Genomic DNA, 22,060 nt, shown 5'->3' with positions numbered 1-22,060 from the left:
TGCTTGGGAAAACGGGCAAAGAGACAGACGGGGAGAGATGCACACATTGACATTGCTACTTGCAGCACTGCATACGACTAGTAAAAGTGGTAACTAGGGGAGCATGACTTAACTAGTTGTGGTGAAAATTATGGGATGGATTGTCATGGCAACAGACCAGACGTCACAATCTGGGCATGTGTGTTCCAGTTTTGTCTCTTTCTTATTTTCAGACTGGAGGACTTGGATAGAGAAGAGTGTAAAAGGAAATACATGTTTTCCTACAAAAAGAGGGAAGTCATCATTCTTGAAAATATACAGATATACATTTTATTTACACAAGACCCAAATAATTATTTTCGGGGAGACAATACGAGGTGAACAGTGGCGTTTTGAGGGTTAACTTTCAGTTAATTCTCAGGCAAGAGGTTTTTTGGTATGCGATAAAGATGCCTGGGTCGTTAAGCAATGAAGACGAGGGACAAGAGGACATGGATTTTGAAGACGAAATACCAGGTGAGGGAGTGAAGTAAGGTGGGGGGAGTTTCTGCCCGTCAGATATTTTGCGCTGCTACGCCTAGTTGAATGCGGGAAAAGGGCTTGTCGTACTATACGTTATAGGAGACAAGAGGGGTGGGGTGCAGTAAGCGTTTCAATTTTTGCACAACCCGTTGTTTTCCTCAGGGGCACATGTCCGCACTTGTCGCCACTGTGTCATCTTCAAATATGATATAGATAGACGAATGAAAAGCCACCATCTGTGGTACTGAAATGAGCCGGTCCGAGAAAAGGGGGACAGCCTACAATCCGTGCATTCTCGAGATGTATTTTTATTAAAAGCTCAGATGTTAGGCCACCGATCTCCATTTGACTTTGATTGCGATCAGCATATATCCTACATTTTTCTTATTAGAATGAGGCACATGCACACCATTTTAATTGTGCTGTTTTGAGGGTGCGCCCTTTTATTTTGCTGTTAGGCAACAATATAATACATTTGTGTGTTTCCATTTGAGGTCAGAAGTTTCACCTCACATGTTGTGACAACTGAATAAAAGGTATACGTTATTACTAAATGAATGTCCATAGACTGTCCAACTCTCCCTGGTGATGCACCATCATCAAAATTGAACAGCTGTGTCCCAATTGTTTTGAAGCTCTTGTCCAATTGATTCGGTAGTGGCCACAAATGTGCTAGGCTGTGACTGAACCCACGTGTACCAGGAAAACACTGGTTAGGGCAACTGTCCTGTTGATAAGTCAAGTGTAATCAAACTGATTGTGGCTGTCAACCAGCACAATGGGTTGATACTCTCCACACATCCATCATACTAGTTAATTGCACATGCCATTTTCCACAATGGTGTCTTTGTTACTGCACATTTGAGTTATTTAGCAGATACCCTCATCCAGAGCGATTTACAGTAGTGAATGCATCCAGTTTTATACCTTTTCATACTGGTTCACTGTGGGACTCAAACCCACAACCCTGGTTTTGCAAGCACCATGCTCTGCCAACTGTGCCATGCAGGACTACTGCTGTGGTAGTCTTTCACAGAATATGACTGTGAAACAAAACTAATAGGCCTGCACATTTGAATGCACTCAAGACCACGTGAATCCTCCAAAGTTAGAATGGTGAGAGCATGGTGGATGAAATCTGTAAACCCATCAACTCATGTGGTCATCTGCAACAGGACATGCCTCTTATTTACACTGCTAGTTAAAGAGGGTGTCTATGTGGCCCCTGAGCCTGGTTCATAAATCTCTCCATCCATGACTGTCAACCAGGTCATACATCTCTGGGGAGCCAGTTGCTGAGCCCGGGGTGAGTTGATGAAGTGCCCTACAGCAAGTGCCTAAGTCAGGAGCCTGCCCTTTTATACTACCATGTCAGTTCAGTAAATAGAATCAAACATTCATAGTTTTCTCGTCCAGCTAGTGCCAGGCCCCAGATGATTTACGCCTGGATTAGCAGCCAGGGCAGACCAATATGCCCTCCTGCCCTCATAGCATTTGCATTAGCCTATTAGTGTGAAATGGTTGGCTGGTTATGGCACCAGTTTATCATGGTGCAATAATGACATTGCGTTAGGCCCACCTTTGTAATGTATTGTTAAGTATTTTGCTTGAATTTCATGCTGTTTGCGTGTAAGAGTGTTATGCACTGTGGATAGTTGGGGGTTTGCATTTAGCCTGTCATTAATACCAAAATGCCTGTGTCTGAGCTTCTTTCTGATAGTAGCCTATGGAATCAATACATGTACATTATTGTTTCCAACAACATTTCTGACTTTGGAACATACAGAAAAGGTTAATGAATGTAGTCATGGGTTTTATGGAGCAAACCGACTCACAAAATAACTTTTTTTGTATTGGTACAATTTAGTAAAGAACTGGTTATCTTTAGAAGGGGGGAGAGCTCTGTGATTTCAGTACATGCAGTCTGACAGCTGCAACCTGAGGGATAAAGCAATCACTTATGCATATCCCCAATAAGCAACAACTAGTGGTTAAAAAGGGAGGTAAATTGCATACAAATAGCTATGGAATGTGTTAATAAAGAAATCTTGCTCCTGTTATGTTCCAGTTGGTTCTTCATATGCTTTAGATTTATTTTCTCTGAGTGTATCAATCAGTTCTGTTCTATAATTGTGCATATACCATCTTCCTAACCATGCATGTGCCTGATGCTTTGATGAGAATGTTCTTCATATAGACCCAGCCAAGCTTGACAGCAGTCTAATGAACTTCAGGATTGGCAAGGGCCCTCCACAAGCCATGGAGGGAGAGCTGAGGACCCACAGTACAGTAGCTTCTACTGTTTGCTGTCACAGCCATACACTCCACCACTCACTGCCTCAAACTCATTGTTGTCCTTCCCATTGTCCTGTTCTTGGGCATGTCACTAGCGCTGTCCCCGTGTCTCAGTTTTACCTTTTGCTACTGCCTCTGACATTTCTCTTGGTCTTGTTTCCTTTTGAAATTGTTTTGTCCTTCAATGAAATTGAAAGATTAGCATGGGCTTTTGTGTGCCTACTAAAGTCATCCCTGATTGGTGGGGGCTATTTCTGGAGACTCCACTGTGAAAGCTGACACCATTTTTGACCATCTGTGTGTGTGTGTGTGCGTGTGTGTAATGCTTACCCAAGTAAATGTGTGTTTTATGTGTTTACTCGGTCACACTTGTTACCACTGCATTTTTGTTCAACTGCACATGTATGTTCTAATTACACTGTCATAATAATATACTGTGATCTCGTAATATTTATGGTGCATGAAAAATAATAGCAAATCACAAAGGAGCTGTAATGTTACATCAGCTGCCAGATTATACCCTGCCACCACCAGGCTTCTGCTGACTTTCCCTAAACTGACCCACAGTACAGTGCCTTGCGAAAGTATTCGGCCCCCTTGAACTTTGCGACCTTTTGCCACATTTCAGGCTTCAAACATAAAGATATAAAACTGTATTTTTTTGTGAAGAATCAACAACAAGTGGGACACAATCATGAAGTGGAACGACATTTATTGGATATTTCAAACTTTTTTAACAAATCAAAAACTGAAAAATTGGGCGTGCAAAATTATTCAGCCCCCTTAAGTTAATACTTTGTAGCGCCACCTTTTGCTGCGATTACAGCTGTAAGTCGCTTGGGGTATGTCTCTATCAGTTTTGCACATCGAGAGACTGACATTTTTTCCCATTCCTCCTTGCAAAACAGCTCGAGCTCAGTAAGGTTGGATGGAGAGTATTTGTGAACAGCAGTTTTCAGTTCTTTCCACAGATTCTCGATTGGATTCAGGTCTGGACTTTGACTTGGCCATTCTAACACCTGGATATGTTTATTTTTGAACCATTCCATTGTAGATTTTGCTTTATGCACCTTCTTCCATTCCATTGTAGATTTTGCTTTGAGCACCTTCTTCCACATGTTTGGTGTGTCTCCCAGGTGGCTTGTGGCAAACTTTAAACAACACTTTTTATGGATATCTTTAAGAAATGGCTTTCTTCTTGCCACTCTTCCATAAAGGCCAGATTTGTGCAATATACGACTGATTGTTGTCCTATAGACAGAGTCTCCCACCTCAGCTGTAGATCTCTGCAGTTCATCCAGAGTGATCATGGGCCTCTTGGCTGCATCTCTGATCAGTCTTCTCCTTGTATGAGCTGAAAGTTTAGAGGGACGGCCAGGTCTTGGTAGATCTGCAGGGGTCTGATACTCCTTCCATTTCAATATTATCGCTTGCACAGTGCTCCTTGGGCTGTTTAAAGCTTGGGAAATCTTTTTGTATCCAAATCCGGCTTTAAACTTCTTCACAACAGTATCTCGGACCTGCCTGGTGTGTTCCTTGTTCTTCATGATGCTCTCTGCGCTTTTAACGGACCTCTGAGACTATCACAGTGCAGGTGCATTTATACGGAGACTTGATTACACACAGGTGGATTGTATTTATCATCATTAGTCATTTAGGTCAACATTGAATCATTCAGAGATCCTCACTGAACTTCTGGAGAGAGTTTGCTGCACTGAAAGTAAAGGGGCTGAATAATTTTGCACGCCCAATTTTTCAGTTTTTGATTTGTTAAAAAAGTTAGAAATATCCAATAAATGTCGTTCCACTTCATGATTGTGTCCCACTTGTTGTTGATTCTTCACAAAAAAATACAGTTTTATATCTTTATGTTTGAAGCCTGAAATGTGGCAAAAGGTTGCAAAGTTCAAGGGGGCCGAATACTTTCGCAAGGCACTGTACATCTAACTCACTCACACACCATCACTCTGTACCCTTAGATCGAGACTGCACTGCCACCATTTATTACCACTAACTCCCAAGACCCAGGAGCAGGAAAGTGAGCTCACAGTCAATGACTACTACTCTGATTCTATCATGAAGTCATACAGTCCACAGTTCAGAATGCTACACTATAACAGCATTTCCGCTACTAGAAAGACCAACATCAAATCAAATCAAATGTTATTGCTCACATACACATGGTTAGCAGATGTTATTGCTAGTGTAGCGAAATGCTTATGCTTCTAGATTCGACAGTGCAGCAGTATCTAACGGGTAATATCTAACAATTCCACAACAAAACTTAATACACAAAATCTAGTAAAGGAATGGGATGAGAATATATAAGTATAAAATATACGGATAAGCAGTGACAGAGCGGCTAAGATGCAATAGATAGTAAAGAATAGATAGAAAGGGATACAGTATACCTTATATACAGAAAGGGAAAAAAGTATTTGATCCCCTGATTTTGTACGTTTGCCCACTGACAAAGAAATGATCCGTCTATAATTTTAATGGTAGGTTTATTTGAACAGTGAGACAGAATAACAAAAACCAGAAAACCGCATGTCAGAAATGTTATAAATTGATTTGCATTTTATTGAGGGAAATAAGTATTTGACCCCTCTGCAAAACATGACTTAGTACTTGGTGGCAAAATCCTTGTTGGCAATCACAGAGGTCAGCCGTTTCTTGTAGTTGACCACCAGGTTTGCACACATCTCAGGAGTGATTTTGTCCCACTCCTCTTTGCAGATCTTCTCCAAGACGTTAAGGTTTCGAGGCTGACGTTTGACAACTCAAACCTTCAGCTCCCTCCACAGATTCTCTATGGGATTAAGGTCTGGAGACTGACTAGGCCACTCCAGGACCTTAATTTGCTTCTTATTGAGCCACTCCTTTGTTGACTTGGCCGTGTGTTTTGGGTCATTGTCATGCTGGAGTACCCATCCACGACCCATTTTCAATGCCCTGGCTGAGGGAAGGAGGTTCTAACCCAAGATTTGACGGTACATGGCCCGTCCATCGTCCCTTTGATGCAGTGAAGTTGTCCTGTCCCCTTAGCAGAAAACCACCCCCAAAGCTTAATGTTTCCACCTCCATGTTTGATGGGGGGGATGGTGTTCTTTGGGTCATAGGCAGCATTCCTCCTCCTCCAAACACGGTGAGTTGAGTTGATGCCAAAGAGCTCCATTTTGGTCTCATCTGACCACAACACTTTTACCCAGTTGTCCTCTGAATCATTCAGATGTTCATTGGCAAACTTCAGACGGGCATGTATAGGTGCTTTCCTGAGCAGGGGACCTTGTGGGCGCTGCAGGATTTCAGTCCTTCACGACGTAGTGTGTTACCAATTGTTTTCTTGGTGACTATGGTCCCAGCTGCCTTGAGATCATTGACAAGATCCTCCCGTGTAGTTCTGGGCTGATTCCTCACCGTTCTCATGATCATTGCAACTCCACAAGGTCAGATCTTGCATGGAGCCCAAGGCTGAGGGAGATTGACAGTTCTTTTGTGTTTCTTCCATTTGCGAATAATCGCACCAACTGTTGTCACCTTCTCACCAAGCTGCTTGGTGATGGTCTTGTAGCCCATTCCAGCCTTGTGTAGGTCTACAATCTAGTCCCTGACATCCTTGGAGAGCTCTTTGGTCTTGGCCATGGTGGAGAGTTTGGAATCTGATTGATTGATTGCTTCTGTGGACAGGTGTCTTTTATACAGGAAACAAACTGAGGTTAGGAGCACTTCCTTTAAGAGTGTGCTCCTAATCTCAGCTCGTTACCTGTATAAAAGACACCCGGGATCCAGAAATCTTTCTGATTGAGAGGGGGTCAAATACTTATTTCCCTCATTAAAATGCAAATCAATTTATAACATTTTTGACATGCTTTTTCTGGATTTTTTGTTGTTGTTATTGTGTCTCTCACTGTTCAAATAAACCTACCATTAAAAGTATAGACCGATAATTTGTCAGTGGGCAAACGTACAAAATCAGTAGGGGATCAAATACTTTTTTTCTCTCACTGTACATATGAGATGAGTAATGTGAGATATGTAAACATTCTTAAAGTGACATTATTAAGGTGACTAGTGTTCCATTTATTAAAGTGGCCAATGATATCAAGTCTCTAGGTAGACAGCCGCCTCTCTGTGCTAGTGGTGGCTGTTTTACAATCTGATGGCCTGGAGATCAAAGCTGTTTTTTTTACTCCAAGCTTTGGAGTAAATGCGTGTGAGGGTGCCTTTGTGTGTCCTAAGACATAAGTAGAGTGAGCTATAAACACCCTCTCAATGATGGGAGAAGCCTGAAGTCACTCTCTTCACATTTGCGGTCAGGGCACCATTAACTGGGTATTTCCATAAGGAGCCTGTCAGAGAGAGTGGCCTAATGTGTGTTCCTGTAAATGCTGGACTTCTCAGGAATGAGAGGGTCATGAATCTCCCTTCTAATGGAGCGGTCCGGTGGCCAAGACCTTGCAAGAAGGTCAGAGCGGTGCTGCCTGCCCGCCGTCCACGCTTCAATGTGGGCACAGTGTGCCAAGTGAGGCTGCAGTCTAGTTCAAACTGGTCCTGGTGCCAGCTGTCCTTTGCCACATGCCACAGTGATCCCTCTCATCACCCGGTATGAAGCAGCCACCTCTGGAAGACATCACAGAGCATTAGAACAATAGCTGCCAGAACGCCAGAGGCTTCTCTCTGGGATCACACACTTAGATGTGGTGCCTTAAATACATTTTTACATGTGCAGACATAATGTGTTTGTCTCAATTGCATTGATGGTAGTGGCCATTTCTGGTAAACTTGGTGGTAAATAATGGCGGGTTTCACATATCAGCAAGGAGGAGAATTAGATGTCTTGAGATGGAAACAGCAGATTTGTGCATGGCCAAAGAGCATGGCCAAAGAGCTCTATTTTCATAAAGTTTATACAGTCTTTTTTGCTCATCTTTATCAAGGCTGCCAATAATTTTGAACCTGACTGTGGCTCAGAAATGAAAGAGCTCCCAGTGTGAGGTACTGCAGACATGTTGACTTAATAACTATAGAGCTGGCACTACCTACACTTCATTTAAATACAATTACGTTGAACCAACATGGAATATACTTTGAATTGACACATACAGTACCAGTCAAAAGTTTGGACACACCAACTCATTCCAGGGTTTTAGTAGCCACCCTTTGCCTTGATGACTTTGCACACTCTTGGCATTCTCTCAACCAGCTTCATGAGGAATGCTTTCAAACAGTCTTGAAGGAGTTCCCACATATGCTGAGCACTTGTTGGCTGATTTTCTTTCACTCTGCGGTCTAACTCATCCCACACCATCTCAATTGGGTTGAGGTTGGGTGATTGCGGAGGCCAGGTCATCTGATGCAGCACTGCATCACTCTCCTTGTCCCACTAAGCGCAAACCAGATGGGATGACGTATCGCTGCAGAATGCTGCGGTAGCCATGCTGGTTAAGTGTGCCTTGAATTCTAAATAAATCCTATTTCTTTCCTGTGATGGTCCTCATGAGAGCCAGTTTCATCATAGCGCTTGATGGTTTTTGCGACTGCACTTGAAGACACTTTCAAAGTTATTTGATCTTCATGTCTTAAAGTAATGACGGACTGTCATTTCTTTTTGCTTATTTGAGCTATTCTTGCCATAATATGGACTTGGTATTTTACCAAATAGGGCTATTTTCTCTATACCACCCCTATCTTGTAAATACAACTGGCTCAAACGCATCAAGAAGGAAAGAAATTCCACAAATTAACTTTTAACAAGGCACACCAGTTCATTTAAATGCATTCCAGGTGACTTCCCAAGCTGGTTGAGAGAATGCCAAGAGTGTGCAAGGCCGTCATCAAGGCAAAGGGTCGCTAATTTGAAGAATCTCAAATATTAAATATATTTTGATTTGTTTAACACTTTTTTGGTTACTACATGATTCCATATGTGTTATTTATTAGTTTTGATGTCTTCACTATTATTCTACAACGTAGAAAATAGTAAAAATAAAGAAAAACCCTGGAATGAGTAGGTGTGTCCAAACTTTTGACTGGTGTTGTCACATGCACCAAATATAACTGGTGTTTTACCATGAAACGCTTGCTTACGAGCCCTTCCCAACGATGCAGAGTTTAAAAATAATAATCAAAATAAAATAGTAACACAAGAATAATACCAATAAATACATGAGAATGGAACTATGTACAGGGAGTACAAGTACCAGATCATTGTGCAGAGGTATGAGGTATTTGAGGTAGATATGTACATAAAGGCACTCACGCTGGCACTGGTGCCAAGTGCCCCTAAGCCACTACTGTTTCTCCTTGAAATTAGAGAATAGTCCAAGAAACCAAATATTGTACAGTAAAGTGACTAGCCATCAGGATAGATAATGAAATATAGAGTGAAATACTTCAACTATGACAGGCAAAATGAGAAAATAAAATCCAGAAAATTACATTGTAGGATTTTTAATGAATTTATTTGCAAATTATGGTGGAAAATAAGTATTTGGTCACCTACAAACGAGCAAGATTTTTGGCCCTTACAGACCTGTAACTTCCTCTTTAAGAGGCTCCTCTGTCCTCCAGTCGTTACCTGTATTAATGGCACCTGTTTGAACTTGTTATCAGTATAAAAGACACCTGTCCACAACCTCAAACAGTCACACTCCAAACTCCACTATGGCCAAGACCAAAGGCTGGGAAGACTGAATCTGCAATAGGTAAGCAGCTTGGTTTGAAGAAATCAACTGTGGGAGCAATTATTAGGAAATGGAAGACATACAAGACCACTGATAATCTCCCTCGATCTGGGGCTCCATGCAAGATCTCCCGTGGGGTCAAAATGATCACAAGAACGGTGAGCAAAAATCCCAGAAACACACGGGGGGACCTAGTGAATGACCCGCAGAGAGCTGGGACCAAAGTAACAAAGCCTACCATCAGTAACACACTACGCCGCCAGGGACTCAAATCCTGCAGTGCCAGACGTGTCCCCCTGCTTAAGCCAGTACATGTCCAGGCCCATCTGAAGTTTGCTAGAGAGCATTTGGATGATCCAGAAGAAGATTGGGAGAATGTCATATGGTCAGATGAAACTAAAATATAACTTTTTGATAAAAACTCAACTCGTCGTGTTTGGAGGACAAAGAATGCTGAGTTGCATCCAAAGAACACCATACCTACTGTGAAGCATGGGGGTGGAAACATCATGCTTTGATGCTGTTTTTCTGCAAAGGGACCAGGACGACTGATCCGTGTAAAGGAAAGAATGAATGGGGCCATATATCGTGAGAATTTGAGTGAAAACCTCCTTCCATCAGCAAGGGCATTGAAGATGAAACGTGGCTGGGTCTTTCAGCATGACAATGATCCCAAACACACCGCCCGGGCAACGAAGGAGTGGCTTCGTAAGAAGCATTTCAAGGTCCTGGAGTGGCCTAGCCAGTCTCCAGATCTCAACCCCATAGAAAATATTTGGAGGGAGTTGAAAGTCCGTTTACCCAGCAACAGCCCCAAAACATCACTGCTCTAGAGGAGATCTGCATGGAGGAATTGGCCAAAATACCAGCAACAGTGTGTGAAAACCTTGTGAAGACTTACAGAAAACGTTTGATCTCTGTCATTGCCAACAAAGGGTATATAACAAAGTATTGAGATAAACTTTGGTTATTGACCAAATACTTATTTTCCACCATAATTTGCAAATAAATTCATTAAAAATCCTACAATGTGATTTTCTGTTTTTTTTCTTCTCATTTTGTCTGTCATAGTTGAAGTATACCTATGATGAAAATTACAGGCCTCTCTCATCTTTTTAAGTGGGAGAACTTGCACAATTGGTGGCTGACTAAATACTTTTTTGCCCCACTGTATATATAAACTGAAATATCACATTTACATAAGTATTCAGACCATTAACTCAGTACTTTGTTGAAGCACCTTTGGCAGCGATTGCAGCCTTGAGTCTTCTTGGGTATGACACTACAAGCTTGGCACACCTGTTTTGGGGGAGTTTCTCCCAGGTTGGGGGGTTCTTTTCATGTCTCTCCAGAGATGTTCGATTGGGTTCAGGTCTGGCCTCTGGATGGGCCACTCAAGGACATTCAGAGACTTGTCCTGAAGCCACTCCTGCATTGTCTTGGCTGTGTACTTTGGGTCATTGTGCTGTTGGAAGGTGAACCTTTGCCCTAGTCTGAGGTCGTGAGCGCTCTGGAGCAGGTTTTCATCAAGGATCTCTGTGTACTTTGCTCTGTTCACCTTTCCTTCGATCCTGACTAGTGTCCCAGTCCCTGCCGCTGAAATACATCCCCACAGCAAGATGCTGCCACCACCAGTCTTCAACCTAGGGACGGTGCCAGGTTTCCTCCAGACATGACACTTGGCATTCAGGCCAAAGAGTTCAATCTTGGTTTCATCAAACCAGAGAATCTTTTTTCTCATGGTTTGAATGTCCTTTAGGTGCCTTTTGGCAAAGTCCAAGCTGGCTGTCATTTCTACTGTGGAGTGGCTTCCGTTTCGCCACTCTACCATAAAGGCCTGATTGGAGATGGTTGTCCTTCTGGAAGATTCCTCTATCTCTACAAAGGAGCTCTGTCAGAGTGACCATATGGTACTTGGTCACGTCCCGGACCAAGGCCCTTGTCCCCCGATTGCTCAGTTTGCCAGGCGGCCAGCTCTAGGAAGAGTCTTGGTGGTTCCAAACTTCTTCCATTTAAGAATGATGGAGCCACTGTGTTCTTGGGACCTTCAATTCCGCAGAAATGTTTTTGTACCCTTCCACCGATCTGTGCCAGGACACAATCCTGTCTCGGAGCTCTATGGACCATTCATTTGACATCGGGGCTTGGTTTTTGCTCTGACATGTACTGCCAACTTTGGGACCTTATATATACAGATGTGTTCCTTTCCAAATCATGTCCAATCATTTGAATTTACCACAGGTGGACTCTGATTAAGTTGTAGAAATATCTTAAGGATGATCAATGGAAACAGGATGCAACTGAGCTCAAATTTCGAGTCTCATAGCAAAGGGTCTGAATACTTACATAAATAAAGTATGTCTGTTTTTAATACACTTGCCAAAAATTCTAAAAACCTGTTTTCACTTTGTCATTATGGGGTATTGTGTGTAGATTGATGAGGAAAACATTTATTTAATCAATTTTAGAATAAGACTGTAACATAACAAAATGTGGAAAAAGTCAAGGGGCCTGAATGCACTGTATATGGTGTGTGTATATTTTGCTTTGCGTAGGGTCAGAGCAAGATAGAGTCAGCGCAGATAGTTTGGGTACTATTATTGACTATTGAGCAGTTTTGGGGGTAGAAGCTGTCTTGGAGCCTGTTGGTCTGAGAGCAAATGCTTCGGTACCGTTTGCCGGACACACGTGGGAAGATGCATGCAGCTTATCCAGTGGTGAATGGGAATGTATAGATAGACATTTCTATGGGTCTCTCATTGATAATGAACCTTGGAAGCACCTCGTGTCTGTGTGGCCCCTCTTGACTAGCCTGGCTAAATGGAGGCTAAGTGGATTGCAAGCCAATGTTTGTGCTATGGAGACGGGGAACCCCTCCTCCCTACTCAGTGTCCCTCTGGGAGTGGTAGGCTGCAGGGCTAGTCTAGTGTTGGCTGGCTGATTGACTCTGATACATGTGCTGCATATTTCATGCCCTCCAGTCTGTGTTTGTGTGTGAGGAGGCACCGTGGGAGTGTCTCTTTATAGTGATGTACTGTCTACTGTCTAAGGCAGTCTCCCTGGCCCTGCTGTCTCTCTTACTCCTCTGTGACCCACTATGGCAGCATTGAAGTCTGGAGCACCGTTATACACTGTTGTCAGCATGCTTATATGTATACAACAATATTGAGACAATACAATTGACAGAGAACTAGCAGCCCACTAGGTTAAGGTTTGAGCCGTGCCTGGCCAACAGGATATAAGGTAAAAGGGGGAGGATGGTAAAGTGATGACTAACAGAAGCCCCATGAAATCTGTATGTGTTACAATAAGAGTCAAAGTTGTGAATACGTGTATCATGTGGTTCTGAAGGCCATGTTTGTGTTTGTGTGTGTCTAGATGAGGATGAGGATGGTCAACGTAACACTGTCCCGCTCACACCTCTGGACAGCTTTTTCACTGACAACGACTCCCTCAAACAACAGAAGAAGAAGAAACCCAAAAAGATGAAGGAGGGCAAGATGCCTAAAGTCAAGAAGAGGAAAAAGGAGGTAAACTCTTATCAGATTACAATCATGTCATGCAGAATAACACAGAACCTCTAAAAAGCTACAGTAGATGTTGTGCCGTATACTGTAGTCCTTGAGCAGCCATTTATATTGGCTGGGATTGAACTCCGATTTCTTTACTGGGGTACAATATTTGGTTTCTTGGACTATTCTCTAATTTCACGGAGAAACAGTAGTGTCTTTGGCTTAGGGGCACTTGGCACCAGTGCCAGCGTGAGTGCCAGTGTAAGCTGTGGGCTTTGAGTGCTAGTGTAGATTGTGGATCAGGAGAAGCGCCTGTCCCTGTGGCAGTCAAAATGGGCGGTCGGTCAGGAGTGCTAGAGCGTGTGCCAGTAAGTTCCAACAACATTGTGACAGAGCTATTCTGACAGCAGAACTCTACCAGGCATTAGTTCCTGGCATTCAGAAAACAAGCTTTAAACAGCAGCACTGAGCTGAGGCTCTCCACATACCACACCACCACCATATATCAAAACAGACAACAAACCACTCCTGCATTTTATTTGTTTCCACGACTGCTCCTTAGATTCTTGGCTATTTGAGGTTAACCACAAGTGTGCCTTGAAAGACATCATAGTGAAGTCAGGGGAAAATGTTTGGTGCAACACAGTGACAGTGAGCCGGAGGAAACATCCCTCTGCCATTTGAGGGCCTTGCTCTTTATACAGTTTGTTTTGTCTTTGCGGTGCCTGTTTCTCATTTGTGTGTCCCCTGCTTGTGTTCACGTTTGATCAGTGTTCTGAACTGTGGCGGTGACAGAGCAGGGATGTCCCTGTCCAGGGCTGCCAGCTGCACTGTGAGGAGCTCTGGTGGCCAGTCTGTCACCGGCCCTTTGGCTGGCCACGATAAACACTGAGCATTGGACCCCGCTGTGCTAATGAGGGGTCTCCCTGTCTCTTTCCTCTCTCTCACACACTCTCTTTCTCTCCATACCGCTCTCTTTCCATGCTCAGTTCACAAGCTCTGCTAGACAGTACACTGTAAGTGTTTATCAGGCAGCACTCTCTGTTAAGGGAAACCACAACTAGCTGTTATTCACTTACAATCTCTCCCCAAAGTCTACTGTCAGACATAGGCCACGGATCAATGGAGGTTACAGCCCTGTCAGTGGGCCTCTCTCCCGCAGGTCAGTCTCAGAGCTGAGAAAGCAAGCAGTGCTCAGACTCCCTCGAGCAGGGCCCAAGCACACACCACAGGAGAGCTGTTAGCACTGATGACTGGCTAGATCAGTTTTAAGGAGAGAAATCCCTTTAGGGGGACTGCGAGTTGATAGACAGCAGTGCCCCCCCCCCCTGTTGCACTGTACAATTGTACGCAGTTGGGTGTTTATGGTATCGTTAGGATGTGAAGTTTGTGTATTCAATCTGACATTCATTTCCTAAATAATGGTTGCACATTATACAATTAGTATGTACTAATTTAATTTAGTACTGAAACTAGATGCTGAACAGAAATTAAGTTGATACCAAAGGGAAGTCGTTATACATAGGAATAAACCATTTGGTTATGCTTTAGGACTTTATTTATTTTTCATGATCTCCCAGGAGAGTCCTCCTCTTTCTTTCCACGCTGGTCTTATGTATCCTGTGATGTGTTTGTGTACCATTGAACCCTGTGTGTGCCGTCAGTGGTTGGGTTAAGTCACTTCTCTGCAGTTTCTCTCTCTAGATTAACGGAGGTTCTGCTTCTCTGCTTCTACTACTTCCACCACCCCTCCACCCTTTTTCATTTGGACCTCCCTCCAAACTCATTCTCTCTCCTTCTCTGTATGCATAAATGAGATTTGTCTAGACGGGCGCTGGAACACAGGCTCTGCAACCACAGGCCTCTGCATAACAAGCTCGTTATGCAAACGTGTCTGATTGGATGGCACCGTTTCATTGGCTGCTGCTGCTATAGAGTGAGGGTAAGAGAGAGAGGGGGAGCGAGAGAGAGAGCTCCAGACTCTGCACGGGTTGGTCGCCATGGCAACACAGACGGGCTGGCGGTGGGGTTGGCGGGCGCTGCGGCAACGTGAGCCTTTCCCCTGCGCCACAGAGCGAGACGCCTGCGAGTCTCTCCATGGATCCACACAGGCCTACTGTGCAACAGGCAACAAGCTGCACACAGCTCTTTCATGCGCATGCACACACACACACACACACACACACACACACACACACACACACACACACACACACACACACACACACACACACACACACAGACACACACACACACACACACACACAAGCCAATGCCAGTGCTCACTCATACACTTTATCTATAAACGTTCATCTGTGTAGCCTTCCAGATGTTGCCATAGCGAGGCCATGGAGACAATAGAAGGAGACAATACCTGCCCTAGTCTTATTGACTGTGGCTGGGAGGGGGAGATGTGATTGAGCACCCGCTCAAGGTGTATGATGCTGTGTTGTTGCAGTTCTCTGTGTAAGCAGCAGCCAGTTTAGAGGTGAACAAGCCTCTGATCATGACTTCTATGGAGCTCTCAACAAGCTGGGTGCTAGATATTCAATTGATGAAATGTGACTGACCACCTCGATTCCGTCTTATATAGCAAAATTTGAAATGGTGTTTTTTACATTGGATTAAAGTAGAGACTCAGCTACAAAATGGTGTATAATACACTGCAGTTGAGGAACAATGGGAAAGTAATTCTGCTTTGAAAGTTGATACATTTGTAACCACACTTTTTAGAAAATGGCCCTACTGGAGAGCTCTTCTTTGCCTACACCAATTCTGCATCATTCACACTCTCTTAAGCATTAGCCCCACCCATCTCTTTACGGATTTACATATGGGGCAATGTGATAAACATACAGAGTAAGGTATTGTAGTAAACAACCAAAGATTTCAAGACTACAGTGGAAAGTAGTAGCCTAAAATGAGGCAAAACTCCAGGTAAAAATTTGAGGTTGAACGATTATGATTTTTCAACACCGATACAGATGATTGGAAGACCAAAAAAAGCAGATACCGATCAATCGGCTGATTTTTATATATATATTTGTAATAATGACAATTACAACAATACTGAATGAACAATGAACATTTTTATTTTAACTAAATATAATACATAAATAACATCTATTTAGTCTCCAATAAATAATGAAACATGTTCAAATTGGTTTAAATAATGCAAAAACACAGTTTTGGAGAAGAAAGTAAAAGTGCAATATGTGCCATGTAAGAAAGCTAACGTTTAAGTTCCTGAGAACATATGAAAGCTGGTGGTTCAATATTCCCAGTTAAGAAGTTTTAGGTTGTAGTTATTATAGGAATTATGACGCGTCGACTATTTCTCTCTATACCATTTGTATTTCATATACCTTTGACTATTGGATGTTCTTATAGGCACTTTAGAATTGCCAGCCTAATCTCGGGAGTTGATAGGCTTGAAGTCATAAACAGCGCTGTGCTTCAAGCATTGCTAAGAGCTGCTGGCAAACGAGGTAAAGGGCTGTTTGAATGAATGCTTACGAGCCTGCTGCTGCCTACCACCGCTCAGTCAGACTGCTCTATCAAATATCAAATCATAGACTTAATTATAATATAATACACACAGAAATACAATCCTTTGGTCATTAATATTGTCAAATCCGGAAACTATAATTTCGAAAACAAAACATTTATTCCTTCAGTGAAATACGGAACCGTTCTGTATTTTATCGAACGGGTGGCAACCCTAAGTCTAAATATTGCTGTTACATTGCACAGCCTTCAATGTTATGTCATAATTACGTAAAATTCTGTCAAAATTAATTACGGTCACACAGTTCGCAACGAGCCAGGCGGCCCAAACTGTTGCATATACCCTGACTCTGTTGCACTGAACGCAAGAGAATTGACACAATTTCCCTAGTTAATATTGCCTGCTAACATTAATTTATTTTAACTAAATATGCAGGTTTAAAATATATACTTCTGTGTATTGATTTTAAGAAAGGCATTGATATTTATGGTTAGGTACATTTGTGCAACGATTGTGCTTTTTACGCGAAAGCGCTTTTGTTACATCATCACCCATTTGGCGAAGTTGAAGTAGGCTGTGATTCGATGATAAGTTAACAGGCACCGCATTGATTATATGCAACAAGCTAGTTAACCTAGTAATATCATCAACCATGTGTAGTTAACTAGTGATTATGTTAAGATTGATTGTTTTTTATAAGATAAATGTAATGCTTGCTAACAACTTACCTTGGCTCCTTGCATCCACCAGGTTCTTTTGATTCTACACTCGTGTAACAGGTGGTCAGCCTGCCATGCAGTTTCCTCGTGGATTGCAATATAATCGGCCATAATCGGCGTCCAAAAAGGCAGATTACCGATTGTTATGAAAACTTGAAATCAGCCTTAATTTATTTGCCTTGCCGATTAATCGGTCGACCTCTAGTAAAAATACAATTTATCTAGTTCTAGGCCTATATCCCAATCTAACTTTGGTGCAGGTCATGTTTTTCTTCACTTTACTGTCTCTGGTAAACACGTGTGTAAATAATGGGTCATGCGAACAAAATGCTATACCTACCCCCCAGCCACATCTAGCTAAGTGGATGGGTCATTATTGTCTAGACATGTATGCATGTTCATGAAATACAATAGATGGCCATAATCACCCCCAGACACACCTGGCTAACTTGATGGATCATGTAATCATCTGGCGAAGTGAAGTCTTTTGTTTTGGCATGTAGCTAGTTAGCTAGCTAAACAATTAACTATAATCCCAACCCTTACCGTACAAATGGATTATCATAGCTAGCCACCGTGCATGAAATGCTGTTGTGTGAATATGCAGGTAGCTAAAGCTAACCAACTAACTTTAATGTTAGCTACTGTAGCTAGCTAACATTAGGCTATAAATAGCAATGCAAATAGCTTTCTGAGATACAAATGATATTACTACACAGATCATACACGTAATGTTAGCTAGTGAGCCAGCAAGCTAACGTTCGCTAGCTAGTGAACAGTATGCTTTAACTTGCAATGAAAACGACTTTCTGACAAAATTAGAAACATCTGAACATTTTGCTAGACTCTTACCCGTATACATGGTTCCAGTCTGCTTCACGGAAGACTGGAACCACTTTAACTAAGTAAGACGTCTAGCTGTGTCGTTTCCGTTTAGTTTTGGAGCTACAGCTTGTTTGGTCCATTGTGTCAAGTCACTCTGGTTCTCACTGACCCTGTGCATAAAGCAGTCCATCACAACCTTTCCCCACTGATCTTTGTCAATAGCGCCTGCTAAATTCAGGGGATCATTGTTGTTGAGAGCAGTAGCAACACTTTTGCATTTCTCCATGGCTAACATTATATTTTTCAAAAAATCCACAGTAGCAAGGATTATCCATACATTTTAACCTTTATTTAACTAGGCAAGTCAGTTAAGAACACATTCTTAATTTCAATGATGGCCTAGGAACAGTGGGTTAACTGCCGTGTTCAAAACGACAGATTTTTAATCTTGCAACCTTTCGGTTACTAGTCCAATGCTCTAACCACTAGGCTACCTGCCGCCCCACACTGAGAAGCTCATGTTATAGGCAGACGTGGGCTACGTGGCAGACCAATTCGAACTCATCTCCCGGCATGTCCAGCCTATCCATTATCTCAGCCAATTGTGGCTAGTGGGAAGGTTCCTGCCTTTTTCCGTGGCTAAAACAACTAGGCTTGTAATTTAACCGTTTCATTAATATTTACAGATGGCATACACTTTTGTTATAAAGGCACGTGAAAGTTCACATGTTCCAGAAGGCATTCCTGCCAAAAAAGAATTTTGATAAAAAATAAATGTTTACGTTCAAATGCCTCTCCTGTGAAGTAGTGATGTGCGACATACGCCTAGCTTCCTGAAACGGTTACAAATGGTCATCATTATCCAGATGGGACTATCTTTTTTTATTTTTTTATTTTTTTTAAATTTTACCCCTTTTTTCTCCCCAATTTCGTGGTATCCAATTGTTGTAGTAGCTACTATCTTGTCTCATTGCTACAACTCCCGTACGGGCTCGGGAGAGACGAAGGCTGAATGTCATGCGTCCTCCAATACACAACCCAACCAGCCGTACTGCTTCTTAACACAGTGCGCATCCAACCCGGAAGCCAGCCGCACCAATGTGTCAGAGGCTACACCGTGCACCTGGCAACCTTGGCTAGCGCGCACTGCGCCCGGCCCGCCACAGGAGTCGCTGGTGCGCGATGAAACAAGGAGATCCCTACCGACCAATCCCTCCCTAAGCTGGACGACGCTAGGCCAATTGTGCGTCGCCCCACGGACCTCCCGGTCGCGGCCGGTTACGACAGAGCCTGGGCGCGAACCCAGGGACTCTGATGGCACAGCTGGCGCTGCAGTACAGCGCCCTTAACCACTGCGCCACCCAGGAGGCCGGTATGGGGGACTATCTTTCCTCTTGAAGTACAGACTCTGTATGTTAGTGTTATTTGCTGACTCATTGTCTGTGCATCAAATGTCTCCTGAATGATTGACAGGCAGAGGGGGTGAGATTATAAGTGAAAGTAATGATAGTGTTGAGACGATAAACAATGTTGTATCTGTGTGTGTGACAGGGAGGAGGAGGTGGAGGAGTAGGAGGTGGTGGCAGTGACTTGAAGGAGCAGGCCCCTGAGCGGGAGGATGACCGTCCACTGCAGGGTCCAGAGATTGGTTCAGAGAGCGAGAGCAGCACCTACGCCCCTACCACAAAGAAGAAGAAGAAACCTAAGGATAAGAAAGAGAAGAAACCCAAACGGAAGAAGAGAGAAGAGGAGGAGGAGGATGACGATGATGATGATGACGAAGATGATGAAAATAATAAGGTACAGTAAGAGTGCCTCTGTTAAAACATCTCTGTCTAGTTTGAAATGTATTTGATATTATTTGGGGCCTTTTTGGATTTATAGACTGAACTCTTACTTCAGTGTTGTTGTGCCCCAGGAGCCCAAGTCGTCCAGTCAGCTGATGCAGGAGTGGGGTCTGGAGGATGTGCAGTATGGCTTCACAGAGGAGGACTATACAACCCTCACCAACTACAAGGCCTTCAGCCAGTTCCTCAGGTACTATACATCTAGGATCATCATTTAATGCCTTTCTTGTCTATGGATGGCTGTCATGGCTGTGTAGCTTAGTTGTAGTTTGAGTATATCCAAATAAAACTGTACAGAGATACTGGAGCAGGGTGGTGAACACTGGACTGTTTGTTAGAGAGAGAGAGAGATGTTGTGGCTGTGTGTGACAGCCTGGAAGCTCAGAGACTGAATGCATTGACCGAGTATCTCAGAGAGACCAATGTGCCGAACCACAAGACATTGGTTGACAAATCACAATCAAAGTACTCACACAACAAAAGTCACTCTAGTGCAGATTGTTACAGTATATAATTAACTAAGAAAATAACAAAGATAGTAAGATCACAGTGTTCTTTCTCTTTCCCTGGCTTTCCTCAGGCCACTTATTGCCAAGAAGAACCCTAAGATCCCCATGTCAAAGATGATGACAGTGTTAGGGGCCAAGTGGCGAGAGTTCAGCGCTAACAACCCCTTCAAAGGCACCTCTGCAACTGCTGTGGCTGCCGCGGTGGCTGCTGCCGTGGAAACGGTCACCGTTGCCTCGCCCACCTCTGTCAAAGAGATCACTACACTGTCAAGCTCTCAGCCTGGGCAAATCAGAAAAGCCAAAACCAAAGAGGGAAAGGGTAAGGGCTGTCATTAAATAATTCTGTATGTCAGTATGTATTGAAATGTACTAATAAAGTACCCTCTATACCTCTCTGGCCTGTGCTGGATGTTGTTGTCCTATAGGGCCTGGGGTTCGACGGAAAACAAAGACTGTAAAGGAGGTAAAGAAGAAAAGTAAAGGGAGGAAGACCAAATCAAAGAAGAAAGCATCCTCGGTAAGGTTTGGAGCGGCACGTCTTCTTTCTTACCTTCAGTCACATAACTATGACTTGAGAAGAACACTCAGGTATGGATGAGGTACAGTGTGTGTGCTTATTGTCTTAGTTAAACAGCAAAATACAAATGTTGGGGTTTTATGTCCAAACTTGTGTGTGAACGTTATTGGCTCTCATTGCTGATTGACTGTGTGGTTGTGAATGACTCGTGTCTGTTGGCAGAGTGAGGAGGACTTTGGGCTGGAGGAGTCGGACTTTGATGATGTCAGCATCCACAGTGCCTCGGTGCGCTCTGATACCTCGGGGAATGCCAAGAAGAAAGCCCGGAAGGGTCGGAAAAAAAGGAAAAGTATGCTATGTCCGTTATCTACACTAACCAGTTCCACTAGTTTATACTGTATATCTTCCTACCTTTTCATAACCCTCATAATATAATGACTGTTACTGCTGTGTGTGTGAAGACACAGACTACATTAACTTTTATCTGTGTTTCCTGTCTTGTGTTCAGGAGAGGATGGGGACGGCTATGAGACAGACCACCAGGACTACTGTGAGGTGTGCCAGCAGGGAGGGGAGATCATCCTGTGTGACACCTGTCCCAAAGCCTATCACCTGGTGTGTCTGGACCCTGAGCTGGAGAAAGCTCCCGAGGGCAAGTGGAGCTGCCCCCACTGTGTGAGTAATACACCTTAACCTGGACTATCACTAAACACAGCAGAAGTACATCATCCCTATCACATTGTAGAAAGATATACAGTACATGATCACTATCCCTCATCTGTGCATTCAGGAGAAGGAGGGCATCCAGTGGGAGGCCAAAGATGATGACGATGAGGAAGAGGAGGTTGCGGTTGAGGAAGAGGACGACCACCTGGAGTTCTGCAGAGTGTGTAAAGACGGAGGGGAGCTGCTGTGCTGTGACACCTGCCCCTCCTCCTACCATATCCACTGCCTCAACCCTCCACTGCCTGAGATACCCAATGGGGAGTGGCTGTGCCCACGCTGCATGGTGAGTGACAAGTTCTCCCACCAGTCAGTGTGATGATCCAGTTGATGAACCATGTTATTTGTGAGAATGCACTTGGCTCTCCATTATTAAAATAGACTGCTGGAAACAAAATGAAAGTGTCATTCTCTGTGC

At 43.4% G+C, this 22,060-nt stretch overlaps 1 protein-coding gene across 5 annotated transcripts in view; it reads left to right on the top strand.

Moving 5' to 3' along the window:
- LOC110528005 (chromodomain-helicase-DNA-binding protein 5) overlaps window positions 1–22,060 on the top strand; it is a 38,058-nt gene continuing 15,998 nt past the window's right edge. For 3 of the 5 annotated variants that reach the window (XM_021609769.2, XM_021609773.2, XM_021609771.2), the window contains exons 1-9: window positions 2–495; window positions 12,861–13,012; window positions 19,598–19,846; window positions 19,965–20,083; window positions 20,474–20,721; window positions 20,828–20,919; window positions 21,142–21,268; window positions 21,428–21,594; window positions 21,710–21,928. In XM_021609769.2, coding sequence (XP_021465444.2) covers window positions 429–495; window positions 12,861–13,012; window positions 19,598–19,846; window positions 19,965–20,083; window positions 20,474–20,721; window positions 20,828–20,919; window positions 21,142–21,268; window positions 21,428–21,594; window positions 21,710–21,928 — 1,440 coding nt within the window. In that variant the 5' untranslated portion in view covers window positions 2–428. Of the gene's footprint in view, window positions 496–12,860; window positions 13,013–19,597; window positions 19,847–19,964; window positions 20,084–20,473; window positions 20,722–20,827; window positions 20,920–21,141; window positions 21,269–21,427; window positions 21,595–21,709; window positions 21,929–22,060 lie in introns of all 5 variants that reach the window. The other 2 variants (XM_021609770.2, XM_021609768.2) reach the window with 1 other exon arrangement.

This window comes from Oncorhynchus mykiss, chromosome 7 (assembly GCF_013265735.2).
Source record: "Oncorhynchus mykiss isolate Arlee chromosome 7, USDA_OmykA_1.1, whole genome shotgun sequence".
NCBI lineage: Eukaryota > Metazoa > Chordata > Actinopteri > Salmoniformes > Salmonidae > Oncorhynchus > Oncorhynchus mykiss.
This window is presented reverse-complemented; position numbering and strand designations above follow the sequence as displayed.